Source organism: Heliangelus exortis, chromosome 3 (genome assembly GCF_036169615.1).
Source record: "Heliangelus exortis chromosome 3, bHelExo1.hap1, whole genome shotgun sequence".
NCBI classification, from domain to species: Eukaryota; Metazoa; Chordata; class Aves; order Apodiformes; family Trochilidae; genus Heliangelus; species Heliangelus exortis.
In genome coordinates, this window is record NC_092424.1 from 19,062,466 (window position 1) to 19,076,015 (window position 13,550).

The 13,550-nt window shown below is 37.5% G+C and overlaps 1 protein-coding gene across 6 annotated transcripts in view; it reads left to right on the forward strand.

The window, feature by feature from the left end:
- THADA (THADA armadillo repeat containing) overlaps positions 1 to 13,550 on the forward strand; it is a 166,607-nt gene that overhangs the window by 110,001 nt on the left and 43,056 nt on the right. For 5 of the 6 annotated variants that reach the window (XM_071739451.1, XM_071739453.1, XM_071739455.1 and 2 more), the window contains exon 31: positions 9,716 to 9,801. In XM_071739451.1, coding sequence (XP_071595552.1) covers positions 9,716 to 9,801 — 86 coding nt within the window. Of the gene's footprint in view, positions 1 to 9,715; positions 9,802 to 10,222; positions 10,414 to 13,550 lie in introns of those variants that run through there. The other variant, XM_071739456.1, reaches the window with a different exon arrangement.

Genomic DNA, 13,550 nt, shown 5'->3' on the forward strand with positions numbered 1-13,550 from the left:
CTGTGTGCCATTTCTTAGCTGGAAAGTTACTTCTAAGAAGGCTGCTTTCTTGAACCCAACTTGTGTGGAGCAGCCTTGTGTAAAACCACCTGGCTTTGCTTTTTGCAAGTAGTCTGTAGATGGTCTGGAACTGTGGTGTGTGCACTTAGCTTTATAACCCAAATATCCCCTGCTCTGCAGCCCTCCTGCTTAGCTCCCTGCTGTAGGGATGGGACTGTTAAAAATACAGGTGTGATGTAGGGGCACAGAATTCAAGCTCACACAACAAATTCATGCAAAACTCCTTCCAGACTTCGGTTCAAAACCAGGTTCACTGTCCACTGAGGTGCCTGCTGCTCAGTTTTATCCAGGCTGCTTCTAGGGTGATCCAGCTGTAGCTGCTTGGAATGAGGGAAATCCATAGGCATTTTGTGACACTACAGAGTATCTGAGTTTGCCAAGTGGATGGCCGTGGTACCTCCTCAAGCCTGTAGTGTTCCCTGTTGTCAGTCTGAAGTGAGTAACAACAGGCAACCAGCCACTGGCCCTTCCTAGAAGGAACTTCATACAAGGTGCATTTAGGCCACCTCTGTGGAAAGCAGGAATAAGGCCTTGATGTGGTTTCAGGACTTTGTGGCTCTAAGTGTGTAACCTAAATATATCCATATTCTTCTCATTGTCCCTTCAGGAGAGACAGTGATAATTTCTCATGAGCAGGCTAGTAAGCACAGAACAGTGGCCTGCACAAAGTGGCCTGTGCAGGCTTATTTAGATACAAGTGCAAGATGCCCATGGCTCTCTGCAGCTTTGGTAGCATCCCCTGTGTGATTTTTCATTTTTTTTATTTTTTAATTTTAATTTTTTTATTTTAAAATTTTTATTTTATTTTATTATTTGGGGAGGGAAAAGGGGACATAATCGGGCAGCTGGAATGGGAGTCTTTCACTTTTAAACTAGCAAGAGGGCAGCAACTAAGGAGAATGTAAGATCATCCTACTTGTCAGAGTGGTCATTCTCTTCAGATAGTTCCTTTGTCTCTTCCTCTTTCACTAAATCAAGATGGACCTTCTTGTCCTTCCAAAGCTATGTCAGCCTTGGACATACTCCTATTTTCTAACTTCTCCACTTTTCCATTTCAGTCTTCATATCTCACACAGTGACGAGTTTAGTTAATTACCTTAGTTCATTATTGATCTCTATACAGACACATTCAAAAATTGAAAATAGTTTCAATAACTGAACCTGTCTCTCTGGAAGCCTAATTACAAAGTTTCACATTGAAACTTTACCTTTCTGTCAGCAGAGCTGAAGCAGTAATTCATGTGTGAACACTTAAAAACACAAAACATCAAGGGGAATTTTTGGTGTCCTGTTGCAGGTGAAAGCAAAGCATACCAGTATGAACAGTTACTGCACATCAGGTGCACAGTGGTAATTTATTAATCTGCACTTTCTGACCCATGAGCCTAATTTAACCTGGTTTGTCTTTGCTTTGGAGAGCGGAGTCATAACAGTTACATCATGGTTCATAAATGCATTCTTGGAGGCATTAATTTCAATCTTATCTGCTCTTAGCTCCAAATCCACTCTTTCACCAGTTTTGATAACAGTATCCTTAACACAGCTACAAACTGTTTACTTGGGCATTTGGTGATTGCTTGTTTTGGAACACTTGTTTTGGGTATCAGTTGAGCTGTTTAAACTTCAGACTGAAATTTAAGATTTACTTTGTGTAAGATAAAACATTGCCTGACTTGGGTTCATATGTGTACTTCTGACTTAAATACAAACATTTAGGGCATATTAAGAATTCAATGTGGCTGCTTAAGGGAGGTTCCCTCCACCACTGTAACTTTCAGGGTAGGCATAAACCATGTACAATTAGAGGTTTTGGACATAAGTATCTGAAAATCCTTTCCCATAAATAATAATTTTTAAAAAGTGGTTTAGTAGCTAGACTATAGGCAAAACCGCTGATGTTAATTGTGTAAAATTCATTATATTTGCACATGGGATTAGTTTGATCTCTATGTTTTTTAGGATGCTGCTAAGGGATCACATGTGGTTCTCATTAAAAGAACACAAAAGTGAACAGACAGTATTACTGTATCAATCCGGTATGCTAAAAACAACACCAACAAAACACAACCTTTCAGTATCATTTGCCAAGGACAGACAGCACAAAGTAGTTTTTCTTAATAGCTGAATCTCAGGGTGATCTTGGTATTATCACAATTTTAAAATAATTCGTGTCGCTTCTTTTTGAAGCAATAAATTCTCTGGGGAGGGAAAGTGACAGCAACATAGTAGTCTGGCTTTGGTGGCAGTAGAACTTAAATGACCAGAATGACCTTTGGAGAAGATGTCTGCTTTAGTGCAGGATGAGCTGGTCTTACAGAATGAGCAAGTCAAGGGTGCTGCACACATGGTAATTACTCCAAGAAGATCTCAACAGCACTCAAGTAGACAAGCAGATGTACTGTTACTAAATGTATTTCTGTGCAGGTGTTCCCGTGCTTCCAGGAACTCATCAAGGATTACTTGGCTTCATTATTATTTCTTAAAAAAGCTTTCCATTAAATGTAGGTCTGATGGCCATGATGTTCACTGATGTGCTGGTTTTGTATTACGTGGTTAAAAATGCTATGGACAAAGTTTAATAATTAAATCCATTATTAATGTCTCCTTAAGAAGACAAGAGGAAGGCTGTGCATATTGAATCAGTGCTTCAGATGTGGACTTTGAGAGAAAATATACTAAAATATGAAGGCTGTCTTCTAAACAAATATACTCCCCAGAATCTGAGTCTAGAATACTGAAGAATTTGGAAGCTAATAACCAAAACAATGGAGATTTCTTTTAATCATCTGCTCATTGTATGTGTAGGTGTGATTTACATAAGCTTTTTTGCCTCCATGAGTGAAAAGCAGTTGTTTTCCAGATCTCTCTGCAGGTAAAATGTGGTCAGTACAAGGCCAGCTTGGTCTGGTTCATCAGCAGCCCTCCAAAGATAAAACTCCCAAAGGGTAGACCCCTAAGGATTGTGTAGAGTTGATTGTATCAAGACTCAAACATCACAGAAAATGCACTTCTTGGTGCATTTAGAAGATATTTTAACTGATACAGTTGCTATCAGAATTGTGTGAGAAGAATTGGGCTGCCAGAAGAAAGAATACTGCACAGTTTTGCCATTCTTCAGGAAGGACTAAGCTTTGAAGTTGATAGGGAGGAAAAGATGGACTGAAAAGCCAAAATTTAGTTGCCAGTGTGCCAGCCTGAAGATTTGAAATTATGGAAGGCAAAGGCACAGCAGGAATCTTGGAACCAGAAGTTGTGTAGACCCTGTCCCAAAATACCACCAGTCATTAGGACACCTTGAGCTTAATCCAGATTCTTCCCTGTGTTTATGCTAGAGCTGAAGGTGACATTCCAGTCTCAAAACAGAAGAATTTGTGCACAGGCTTTTGCAGTTGTGTCCTGTGCATTAGATAGAATATGATTTGTAGGAAACCAATTTGATTTTTCTCCTGGAAACAAACATTGTACATAATACTGGTGGCTAGAAGGAAGGAGAATTTGGGGTCTCAATTTGCCATGAGCAGGCTGATTTATTTTCTGTCAACCAAAATATAAAATCTAATAGGAATTGCTGAGGGGTTTTTTTGACTATTACATTATTTAAACATAAGAACAGGGTGGTGGCTAGTTACTACAGGTTTTCTTTTTCTTTTATTAAGGGGCTCTTCCTAAAATACTATTGATAAGGTTAATCCTGTGCAAAGATCTTTCTTGGAGGAATTTTAGGCTGTTCAGCCTTTCCAAAAGCTCCACAAATGTATAGCATTACATTAGGTGTGACTTTTTCATTGAAGACCAGAGAAGAAGCAGGGAGTTCATTTAATTAATTGTTCATTTTGGAAATTGGAATAAAAACAGTCGTGCAAGTGGTAAGGATTCTCTTCTGGTTCTTGAGGCAGCGATGAATTGGCCTTTGAAAAGGTTGCTTGTGTAATTTTGGCAGCACTGGTTTCTTTACCCTCATGCTTATGTGTATGTCATGAATTTTTTTGACAAAATACAGGGATTTGGAGGCAGCTTTGTAAGTTGTCTAATTTTAACTTTTAATTTGATTCGTGAGCCAAATCCTGTAAACAATTTTTAAAGGCTGGCACTGTTAGTAACCAATTTGAATGTGTAGATTAGAAGTAACTAGCAGTCCTTTTAAACACCCTACACTGAAAACAATTTGGCTGACTCTCTGTGTAGTTTTGTGTTGTTTTCTGTAACCAGAACTGTGATATGCATGCCATATATTATTAGGAGGAAATTCTGTTTTGTTAGGTATTCATTAAGGTTATATTCTAGTTTGACAAATGAGAATTAGCTTGCGTTCATAAAGCAGCATTGGCTAAAAGATTTCAATTCTTTTAGACCCTTCTAAGAGCCTGGAGACTGCAAAATACAAAGCTTTTCTGAGGCCTGTTGCAGAAGTGGGGTTTTTTAGATACCCCTAAGGTAGCAAACTGTGCTAAGACACCTATGCTAAACTAATTCACAAGAGAGATATTACAAGTTTTTGTTCAATAGACATTGATTGGCGGGTTGCGTTGGAAATTTGCTAAGTGCTCGTTGAGAGTTTGAGCAAATATGCTTTGATTTTTTTTTGTTGCTAAATGTTTAGTAAATATTTTAAGTTGCTGTATATTTATAGCTCTTTTCCTGCTAGTGGTTTTGCAACATCTGTTTCCTAATGAGGAAAAATACAAGAAAAATTAATTACCTCTTTGGAAAACATTGAATTTTTATTGACTAGAATGACCAAAGCCAAATGTTATAAATATTAACACAAACAGCTTTGATTTCATAATCAATGAATTCTGTTTGTCTTATTAGTGTGCTTCCTTTTTTGCCTAAATGTTACAGCTGGTTTTGCTCATCTCTAAGTGAGGTGATGCTCTTTTGGAAAAAGAGGAATGATCCAGGAGAAAATAGTTATCTTTTTAGGTCATTTGGCTTAGTGTCATTGAAAATTGGGTGTTTGAGAAGAGAATGAGAATCTGCAAAAGTGGTGCATCCAAAACCTTTGGTACTTGCTCTGCATACAGGTGTGTCGATATCCTTGTTTATATACAAAAATCTGAATGCTTATAAGTGGTGTCCTGTAATGAGTAGAAATTATGTTAAAGGGCCTTTGCAAACCTCAGTGGTTAGAGGAGCAAGGTTGTATATTTAGTTTAAATCTTTTTCCCAGTGTTCTGGCAGAATTAAGGCCAAATATGTGAGCATTCCATGTGTTTTGCTCCTTGCTGTTTCCCTTGGAAGGGGAGGTAATTAATTTGCTCTTTGATTCATTAATGTTGATATTCTTTAAAATAAATAGTAATACAAGAGAAATGGAATTTTAAAAGTTAAGCCATTTGTTCCTGATAGACTTTAAACTGAGCATGGTACAGAGAAGCTCTGTAACCACATTTTGCTTCTTTCTTCAATAAATATCAGTTTGTTTTGCATCAGATCTGCAATCCAGAATAAGCAAACCAGTGACTACCTTAAGTTAAGTGTGTCTTAACTATAAAAGGTGAATCAAACTTTAAAAATATAGTATCTGCAGAGCTCCAAACCGTGAGAGTCTGGGATTGATTTCATGTTATGTAGACCTAAGCTGCAGTTAGTGCTGCTTAAAGATGATAAAAACAGAATAGAAATCAAAGCAGTCCCAGCACTACTGTAGGTAGCCAAAGCCAGCTGGAGCCAAACACAGTATTGCACGTGGAGTTTTTGAACCTGCCCAGTTTGATTTATATCTACAGAGAGGGAATTTCTCCTGAAGGGTACAATTGCTGATTCGCCTACCAGGCAGTTCCTTGTTGAGAGCAAATAGCTTATTGTTACTCTGGTTGTATATTATTCTCTAAGTGCTTAACCTGGGCACCTTTGGAGGCATTTGAACAGAAGCCTTTGAATTTAAAGGGACTACTTAGTTCCAATAACTTTCCTCTCTTAAAAAAAAACCTGAACTATAACCACTAACACAAGGTTTTCTCCTGCTAGTGACTTCAACTCTTTCCTAATTTTATGTTCATGTGCCTGAAATTTCATAGTCATCTGACTATCCTATCCCCAATTACTTAACTTGTTCAGCATTAATGAAAAGAAATTGGCTAGGTTTTGGAAAACTTTTTTTTTAAGGATCTAATCCAAAAATCTGCTGCAGCATGTCAAAATTAATAGTATGGAAACTGGCACCTGTGTTTTCTGATTTGTCAACTGTTCAGCCATGCTGACCTAAAGTAATAATTCAAAAAGGCACTATTTTCCCATAGTGAAGATACTGTTAGGCTGGAGCTTTGGGCAGTTTAGAAAAATATCTGTAGACTCTTCAGAGCTTTTAGTCCTTCTAACTATTTTGACTTGGGTTTTTTTTTCAGTCACCTTGTATCTTCTATGGTGTTTTGTGATGAGCTAGTAGGGACAGAGCAGCTCTTCCTATCATACTTTTGTTCTCTCTGATTAAATTAGAAGCACATTTCTTCTGGGCCTTGTTCTTTGTAAGCAGTAATCCTTTCTGTCCCTGTCTGTGCTTCTAGAGATTGCAGCAATCTTCTTCCTCTCTGCCTGGGAGGTCAAATCTGTGATGATGCTTTCCTTTTTCATGTTACTCAGGGCCTATGACCTCTCTTCAGTAAGATATGCTGAAATATTCTGCAATATTGGCTCTTGGTGAAATTTAATTCAGTGGTTGTCTGTGAGCTTACTTTTATTTCCACCTAGACAGTAAGCTTGCAAGTACAGAGTCATGAAGGAGTGCTAGAAACTGTTGGGTAAGAAAGTGCAGTGAGAGTCCTGGGGCAGGCTGGCTAATAACTCTGTATCTAAACAGAAAGAGCAATAAAAAACAAAACAACAAGAGGAACTTCTGAAAATCATGTTTTAATGCATCCTGGGTATGCTCTGTAGGGAGTCCGTTGGCTCTTTTGAAGCAACAGTTTGCAGGTCTGTTGTTGTTGCACCAACCTACTTGCTACTGTAGACAAAATATTACATGTAATGAGGTGTGGATCTCTGTGCTGACATTGCTAGCCTGCTATTACTTTATATGTATAGTATTATGAATATTATTTTGATATCCATTTTATGTTTCTGTGTGAACATACCCTAAGATATTAGAGTCCTAACCATGTGTAGCTCTATCCTGTTCAGTGTCAGATACAGTTTACATTATGTGTATTATGTATGTTATGTATATTATGTATTTGTTTCCATTAATATCTAGTCTGGAAAGGAAATTAACTAATTTTTGTGTTTTGGACAAAAAACCCAACATTGTATCAGATGCCTGGAGCTCCCACAGTTACTGCTGCTGTGGGTTTGTTATTTGGAGACAGATTTCCTCAAATTTTTTTTATGACAACACCTCTTTATAAGAGTATATGTTAAAACAAACAAACAAACAAACCAACCAACTAAACAAAAAACATCTTGTACTTTGTGTCCTGTCATTGTTGAAGTTCTGCATGAATGGGTCATCCTCAGTATTGCACAGTGCATCATTTGAAATATTCAGCATGTGATTTTTGGCTGCCAGGTCTGTTAGACCAAAGTTTGATTATCTTCAAGACTGAGGATTCTGCTGCAGTCTGAACAACACTGAAATTTCTTGGGTTTGGAAAACTGGATTCCCTGTTGTGTCTGTCTGGCACGTATGACAGAGAATTCATTAGCATCAGCAGGGCAATGGAGCCAGCCAAGAGCAAACATCTGGCATGTTTTGTCCTAGAAAAGCTTCATTTCAAAATCAGAACATTCATATAAGCATACTCAAAATTAAGTGGCAAATGCCTAAGAAGCTGGACCATAATAAAAACCATGTCAATCTTGCTGTGTCACTTTTTCAGTAAAGATTACATCAACCATGGTTTTCCCAAGGCACATTTTGTACATGGGAATTTTATTTCCAATGAAATGGCTGAAGCAGGTCTTTCATTTTTTAAGGCAGCTGAAGTGCAGTAGTCCCATTATGTTCCTCATCTTATTTGAAATCTCTCATGGCTGCTTTCAGCCATTTTGTGTGTACTTGTGAGTTTCGTTCTCTTAGTTTCTTTTTCTCTTAAGTCTTTGACTGATCTCTCACTGTCTTTTCTTCTTTGTTGAGCTTCTAAACCTGTGACTAATTCTTGGTAATGTTTTGATGAAGTTTTGTGAACAACAGCTTGGTCAACAACTGAATGCCAGAGATACAGGAGAGAGGTCAGGGTGGATAAAAATTAAGTCTTTCTAATAATTTTTTTTAAAAATAGGCTGTATTAAGTTGCTTTGGCTTTTTTATGATATCATTTCTTACTGATGAGCATCTTCTCTGCAGGCAGACTTTTAGCTCTTGTGCTCTAAGGCAAGTGGTAAGAGGCAAACAAGGGGAGTTTTGGGGAGGTCCATCACTACTTTACTAGTAAGAAAGTGTCTAAAAAGTCTCTGTTTATGCAAAAGAAGAAAAAACCTTTTCAAAAGGGAGATTGCGGTGGTGTGTGGTCTGCTATGGGTTATATGGAGGCCTAGTACTGTAGTAAAAGACAGCATAAGTATTACAGAGTATTACAGTATTACAGCATAAGCTTATTAAAGAGTTCATTACTGAAGGTAAGAGCAGTGTTTCCTGTAAAAGTTGTCTTTTTTTAACAGGTTAAGAGGTTAACTCTCTCTAGGCAAATAGAGCTGCCAAACCTCTATGCACAAACCTGAGATCTTTCATTTTAAAGTTGTGATCACTTATCTGAAAAAGTTTCGGGTTTTTTCTTGGATTTTAAATATGTTACAGAGTTGAGAATGTTTGGTGGAACATTTTTAATTAAAACTTTTTTGAAAGGGTTTCAAATGTCAAGATAAGCATACAAAGAAAGTGCCAGATAAAATAAAAATTAAACACTGAACAGAATTAGTCATGTTTTAATCTTGTGCTGCTGGATTCTAAAAGTTTTTGCTGTAGTGCAAGTTTCATTGGACTCATCAGAATAATTTTTGTGTTTTGAGCTGGATTTCTTGGTTTTTTTCACATATTAAGTTGTATTTAAGAAACATTTTCCTACCTGAAACATACAGTGACAACAAAATAAAGAAAAATGAAGATTCTAACTGAATTTTTACTTTTCTAAAACATCTATCTCATGCCTTGAAGAGGCAGAACAGAAAGCAGCTTATTACCAATGTGCATTATATACCTACAATCCCCAGTGTTCTTGTCTAGAAAAAAGGTACCTAATTTCAAACCCATGCATGCCTCTGTGATCTGCATCAAAGCAGTGAGAGAGCTGTGGCCACTGAAAAACTGTAGTAGGTACTTTTCATGGAGAATTTTCTCTTTTAGGAACTGTAACAATAAGATCTGAAGGCTTAATTTTGTTAATGCATTTAGTTACACACATTATCTCTAAACAAAGCAAAGAGATACTAATTGCCAGGGCGACCTGATTCATCCAATAATCATGAAATGTACAAACTGTAATTTGATGGAATGGATGGAGGAAGGGTGTTGCTGTTCTGCTAGGGAGACTGTCATTCAGAATGGGCCAGGAGGCAAAGCTTAGATAACATGGCCTAATTATTTTGCATCTGCAGTCTAATTTGATCAGTAGTTAATCTCCATTAATTAAGTCAAACAGACACATCAAGCTGGTGTGTTTCACTGCTCTTTCTGAGCATGGATGTTGTAAGTATTTAATCTTCAGTAATTCGATTTCCCTAGGCCAAATCCTTGTTTGGTGACCAGAGCTGCCTATCTTGATGTCCTTGTGTTGCTGAGTACTCACCTGGGGAAGTTTCAGAAGCAAGGTAAGTCAAATGTGCTCTTCAATACATTGGATGGAATGTCTGTGGGGAAATCTCTCTGCTCTGTTGAATCCAGAGAAACAAAAATATATTTCTTGTACTCATGGTATCAACTGAATGCTGGAGTCCTGTATGTGCTTGGTGTGAAAAGGCCCTTTATTCTGCTTTCTGTAGAGCTGATTCTGGGGACTGTTGATGAAAAGAATGAGGCATGGTTTCATGTCAAAGGCTGAAGTGATGATCTTATGGTATTTCTAATCCTAGAATGGAACAACAAAAAAGATCCCCTCCAGTGTTCAAAATGTCTTTCTGGTCCAAGGTTGTAAATAAAAAAATCCAAACCCAGTGTTTTCTCTTGTTTAGAAATTTTATAAGAGATAACTAGGAGAGCTTTTTTTAATTTCTCTTTTTATATCTACATCAGTGTCAGGGTTTTGAAGGATCAGTCAGAACTATCAGTGGTTATAATGACGCGAGGTGTTGTTTGCAACAATACAAAAGTTATTGAAAGCAATAAGGAAAACAAAGGTATGGAGGAAGAGACTCTTTCAAGTGTGACTGGGTATGGGCAACCTTCGGTCAGCTGGAACTGGCTTCCTTGTGGGCCTGGTTTGTTCATTTCTCATGAACAAGTGAGTAATAAATTATCTTGTCAGTCCAGGGAGACAATTAAAGAATAGTTCTTTCATTTCATTAAAATTCTTAATGAATCATTTTAACTCTGCATTTAAGTCATTGGAACAGTTCTTTATTTCAAACAGTCTTGCTCTGGGGGCTGTTCTGAATTTTAAAACCAAGTCCTTTTGCCCAGACCTATGATGCACAAGTAGTTCCATTTTAATTCTGTAATTGCTATTTGTGTGATTTCTTGTGAATGCAGAGTTCTAATAGTGATAGTTGTCAGGAAAATGAGTTGGTGATGAACATGTCTGAAGTGAACTTCTTCACATAGCTTCTAGCCCTTATAACAGAAGCATAGACATACAGAGTATATGGCAAGTGCATTCCAGTTATATCAGAGGAAGATGGTTAGGTCTGTGGGGACTCCTGGTGATGGGTCAGATTTTTGGTGTCCTCTGAAGAGTCATTCCCCTCTCAGGGCTCCCGGATCTCAAGATGTACTGTTCAGTAAAGGAAATTTCCAAATGATGTTGCACCTCAGTCTCATTCTGTGAAGTACTGGCCACTGTTTGTGACTATGTAAAGGCTACCTGCTTTATAGGGAGGAATGCACTACCTATGTAAAGTACAGCATGTCTCTAGGGATAATTTTTTTCCTGGGTTTTTAAAGTTTCTTTTGGATAAGCTATATCTACCATCAGTAATTCTTATGTTAAAATATTTATTTGTTTATTTATTTTTGTGATGAAAGCAAAATAAAGATTCTTAAATCTTGATAGGCCTTTTACCTTAGTGATTATCTGTAGGCAGCAGGTGGCAGGACCTGCCGAGTAATGAGCTCAGTCGGTGCTCAGCCTCACCTGTGCCCAGTTAGGGCTGGCCCAAGTGCGCATGCTCAAAGATCAAGGGCCAATAAAAGGTGGGGCCTGAGACTGGCAAAGGGCTCATTCTGAAGCAGGTCAGCAGCTGTGCTGGTTGGAGGTCAGTCCTCTACTGATCCTGTCCTCACTCAGAGCCTATCATCGCTACGAAGTTCGTCTCCTGCTACAATTATCCTTTGCAATACATTAAAAGTCTGCCTGTTTTTCACCTCTACAAAATAAACCAAAACAACCCTGACAGCCCCCTTCAAACATATTTGGGCTCATCACCCTTCTTTTTCATTTGAGTACTCCTTTTTTAAAGATACAGTCTTGTTGGCATATTAATTTTTACACTTCTTAAAATCATAATCATCTACCTCTGTTCATATGCTTTGTCCCACGAATCTTCCCAGTCTTCCTGTATTCTTTTCATATGATTTTTTCCTTTGCTTCTCATTAGTCTTGTCACTCACCATTCAGCTCTGGTTCTGTATTTTCTTTTATGAAGGAACAGCCAGTATTCCAGGTGAGGGCCCCTCATCCCCTTACTTAGTGGGCATTACATTTCCTTCATCAATCTCTTACTTCAGTTACCTTTAGGTTTTTTGCCTGTTTTGGTTTTTAAACAATTGCTTCACATTTGCAAAGGCTTTTATTGACCTCTCCACAGCAAGAAACTCTTTCTTTCTTTATATATTTATTTTAAATGCCTCTAATTTCTGAATAGCCCTTGGAGCCTGAGGGACTGCACCATGCTGGGGCTGGATTATTGACTGTAGGGGACTCATTTACTTTTCAAAGCTCATCTGGACTGTTCCAAACCTGGGTGCTGAAAGGTACAATTTCTGTAGAAGGAAAGGCTGTCCTGTTATTTTTGCAGACTGTCTCTGGTCAGGGATAGTTCATTAGTATTGTCTTGCTTAAAGGTTTCATTCCTATATAGGTTTAAAATGATAGATTGCAGGTAATATGTACAGAGAGTAAGAAATTAAGACTGGCAATACAGTTATGAAAATTTGAAGATACAATGGGGAATTTTTTTTTTATCACAAGCAGAAGCCCTTCTGAAATGATGGAGTAATAGGTTTATATTAAATAGAACCTGAGTGTCCCATGACACAGTAAGAGAAAGACTAAGCTCAGCAGTTAAAAATGAATGTTTTGAGTCTCACATTTAAATGTTCTATAAAGAACAGTTATTAACTCCAGCTTTATACGTTTCTGAGATTAAATATCTTATTCATATATGCGTATCTCTGGTTACAAGCCAATTTTTCTCTGGTTTAATCTTGATTTGTAAAGTTGTTTCAATGAATAAAGGGTGAAGGACAAATCCAAATAAAACTGTTTCTTGATGTGTTTATCTAAGAGGCCCCAGGAAGTGCTGTATATGAGTTCCAGGCCACGGGCTGAAACTGATTTTCATCAACAGAAATGGGAACGCAATGTAATGAGCCTGCAACTGCTTAAAATCAGACCACTTCTAATTGATTATGCCTGTCTAAAGGGGCTACAATTACAAAGAGATTTTCAGAGTACAACCCTGCCTAGGCCTTTCCTACATTACAATTATTTTCTGTAAGTGATTTGTTGTCTTCAATTAATAAAATCTGTCTCTTAAAGTGCAGGACAGCCCTTAGGGAATTTACTTCACAAATTTAAAACAATTTAAAATGTCAGATAAGGAAGGCAGGGAAAAATGGATCCAAAAGCATCTTGTCCAGCTAAAAAAATTATTGCTGGCCAAATGGTGATTATTTATCTTAAAATAAAAACAAAAACAACACCCTGTAGTTATTCTGATTTCTTGGTTTGAATGGAAGTGTTGCCTGATTCATGTCACTGGGAAAATACAGTTTTCTATCCTTCAGATGACAAGCAAAACCAGACCATTTTTTCCAGCTCCTGATGTGCCTGAGGGTCTTCTGATACGTAGAGACAGTACATAATACCAAGACTATGTAAACTTGCAACATTTTTTTTGAGTTATCATTTGCAGCTGGAACTCAGAAAAAAAACAAACAAGCAACTGAAGCCATTTAAAAAAAAATGAACATTTATGAATAAAAATACTATATTTGCTTCTATTGAGAGCAAATAAAAGTCCTTACCAGATCTAGGATTATTTCATGGGCTAATGTCTGTTGTCAGTAATTATTAATAATATCCAGTGAATTTGTTCCTGCAGACCTCTGATATATTGTCTTCACAGTAATTTTTGTAGACTTGGTATCACAGATGTTCAGGGGCTTTTCAGCCTAATGAACA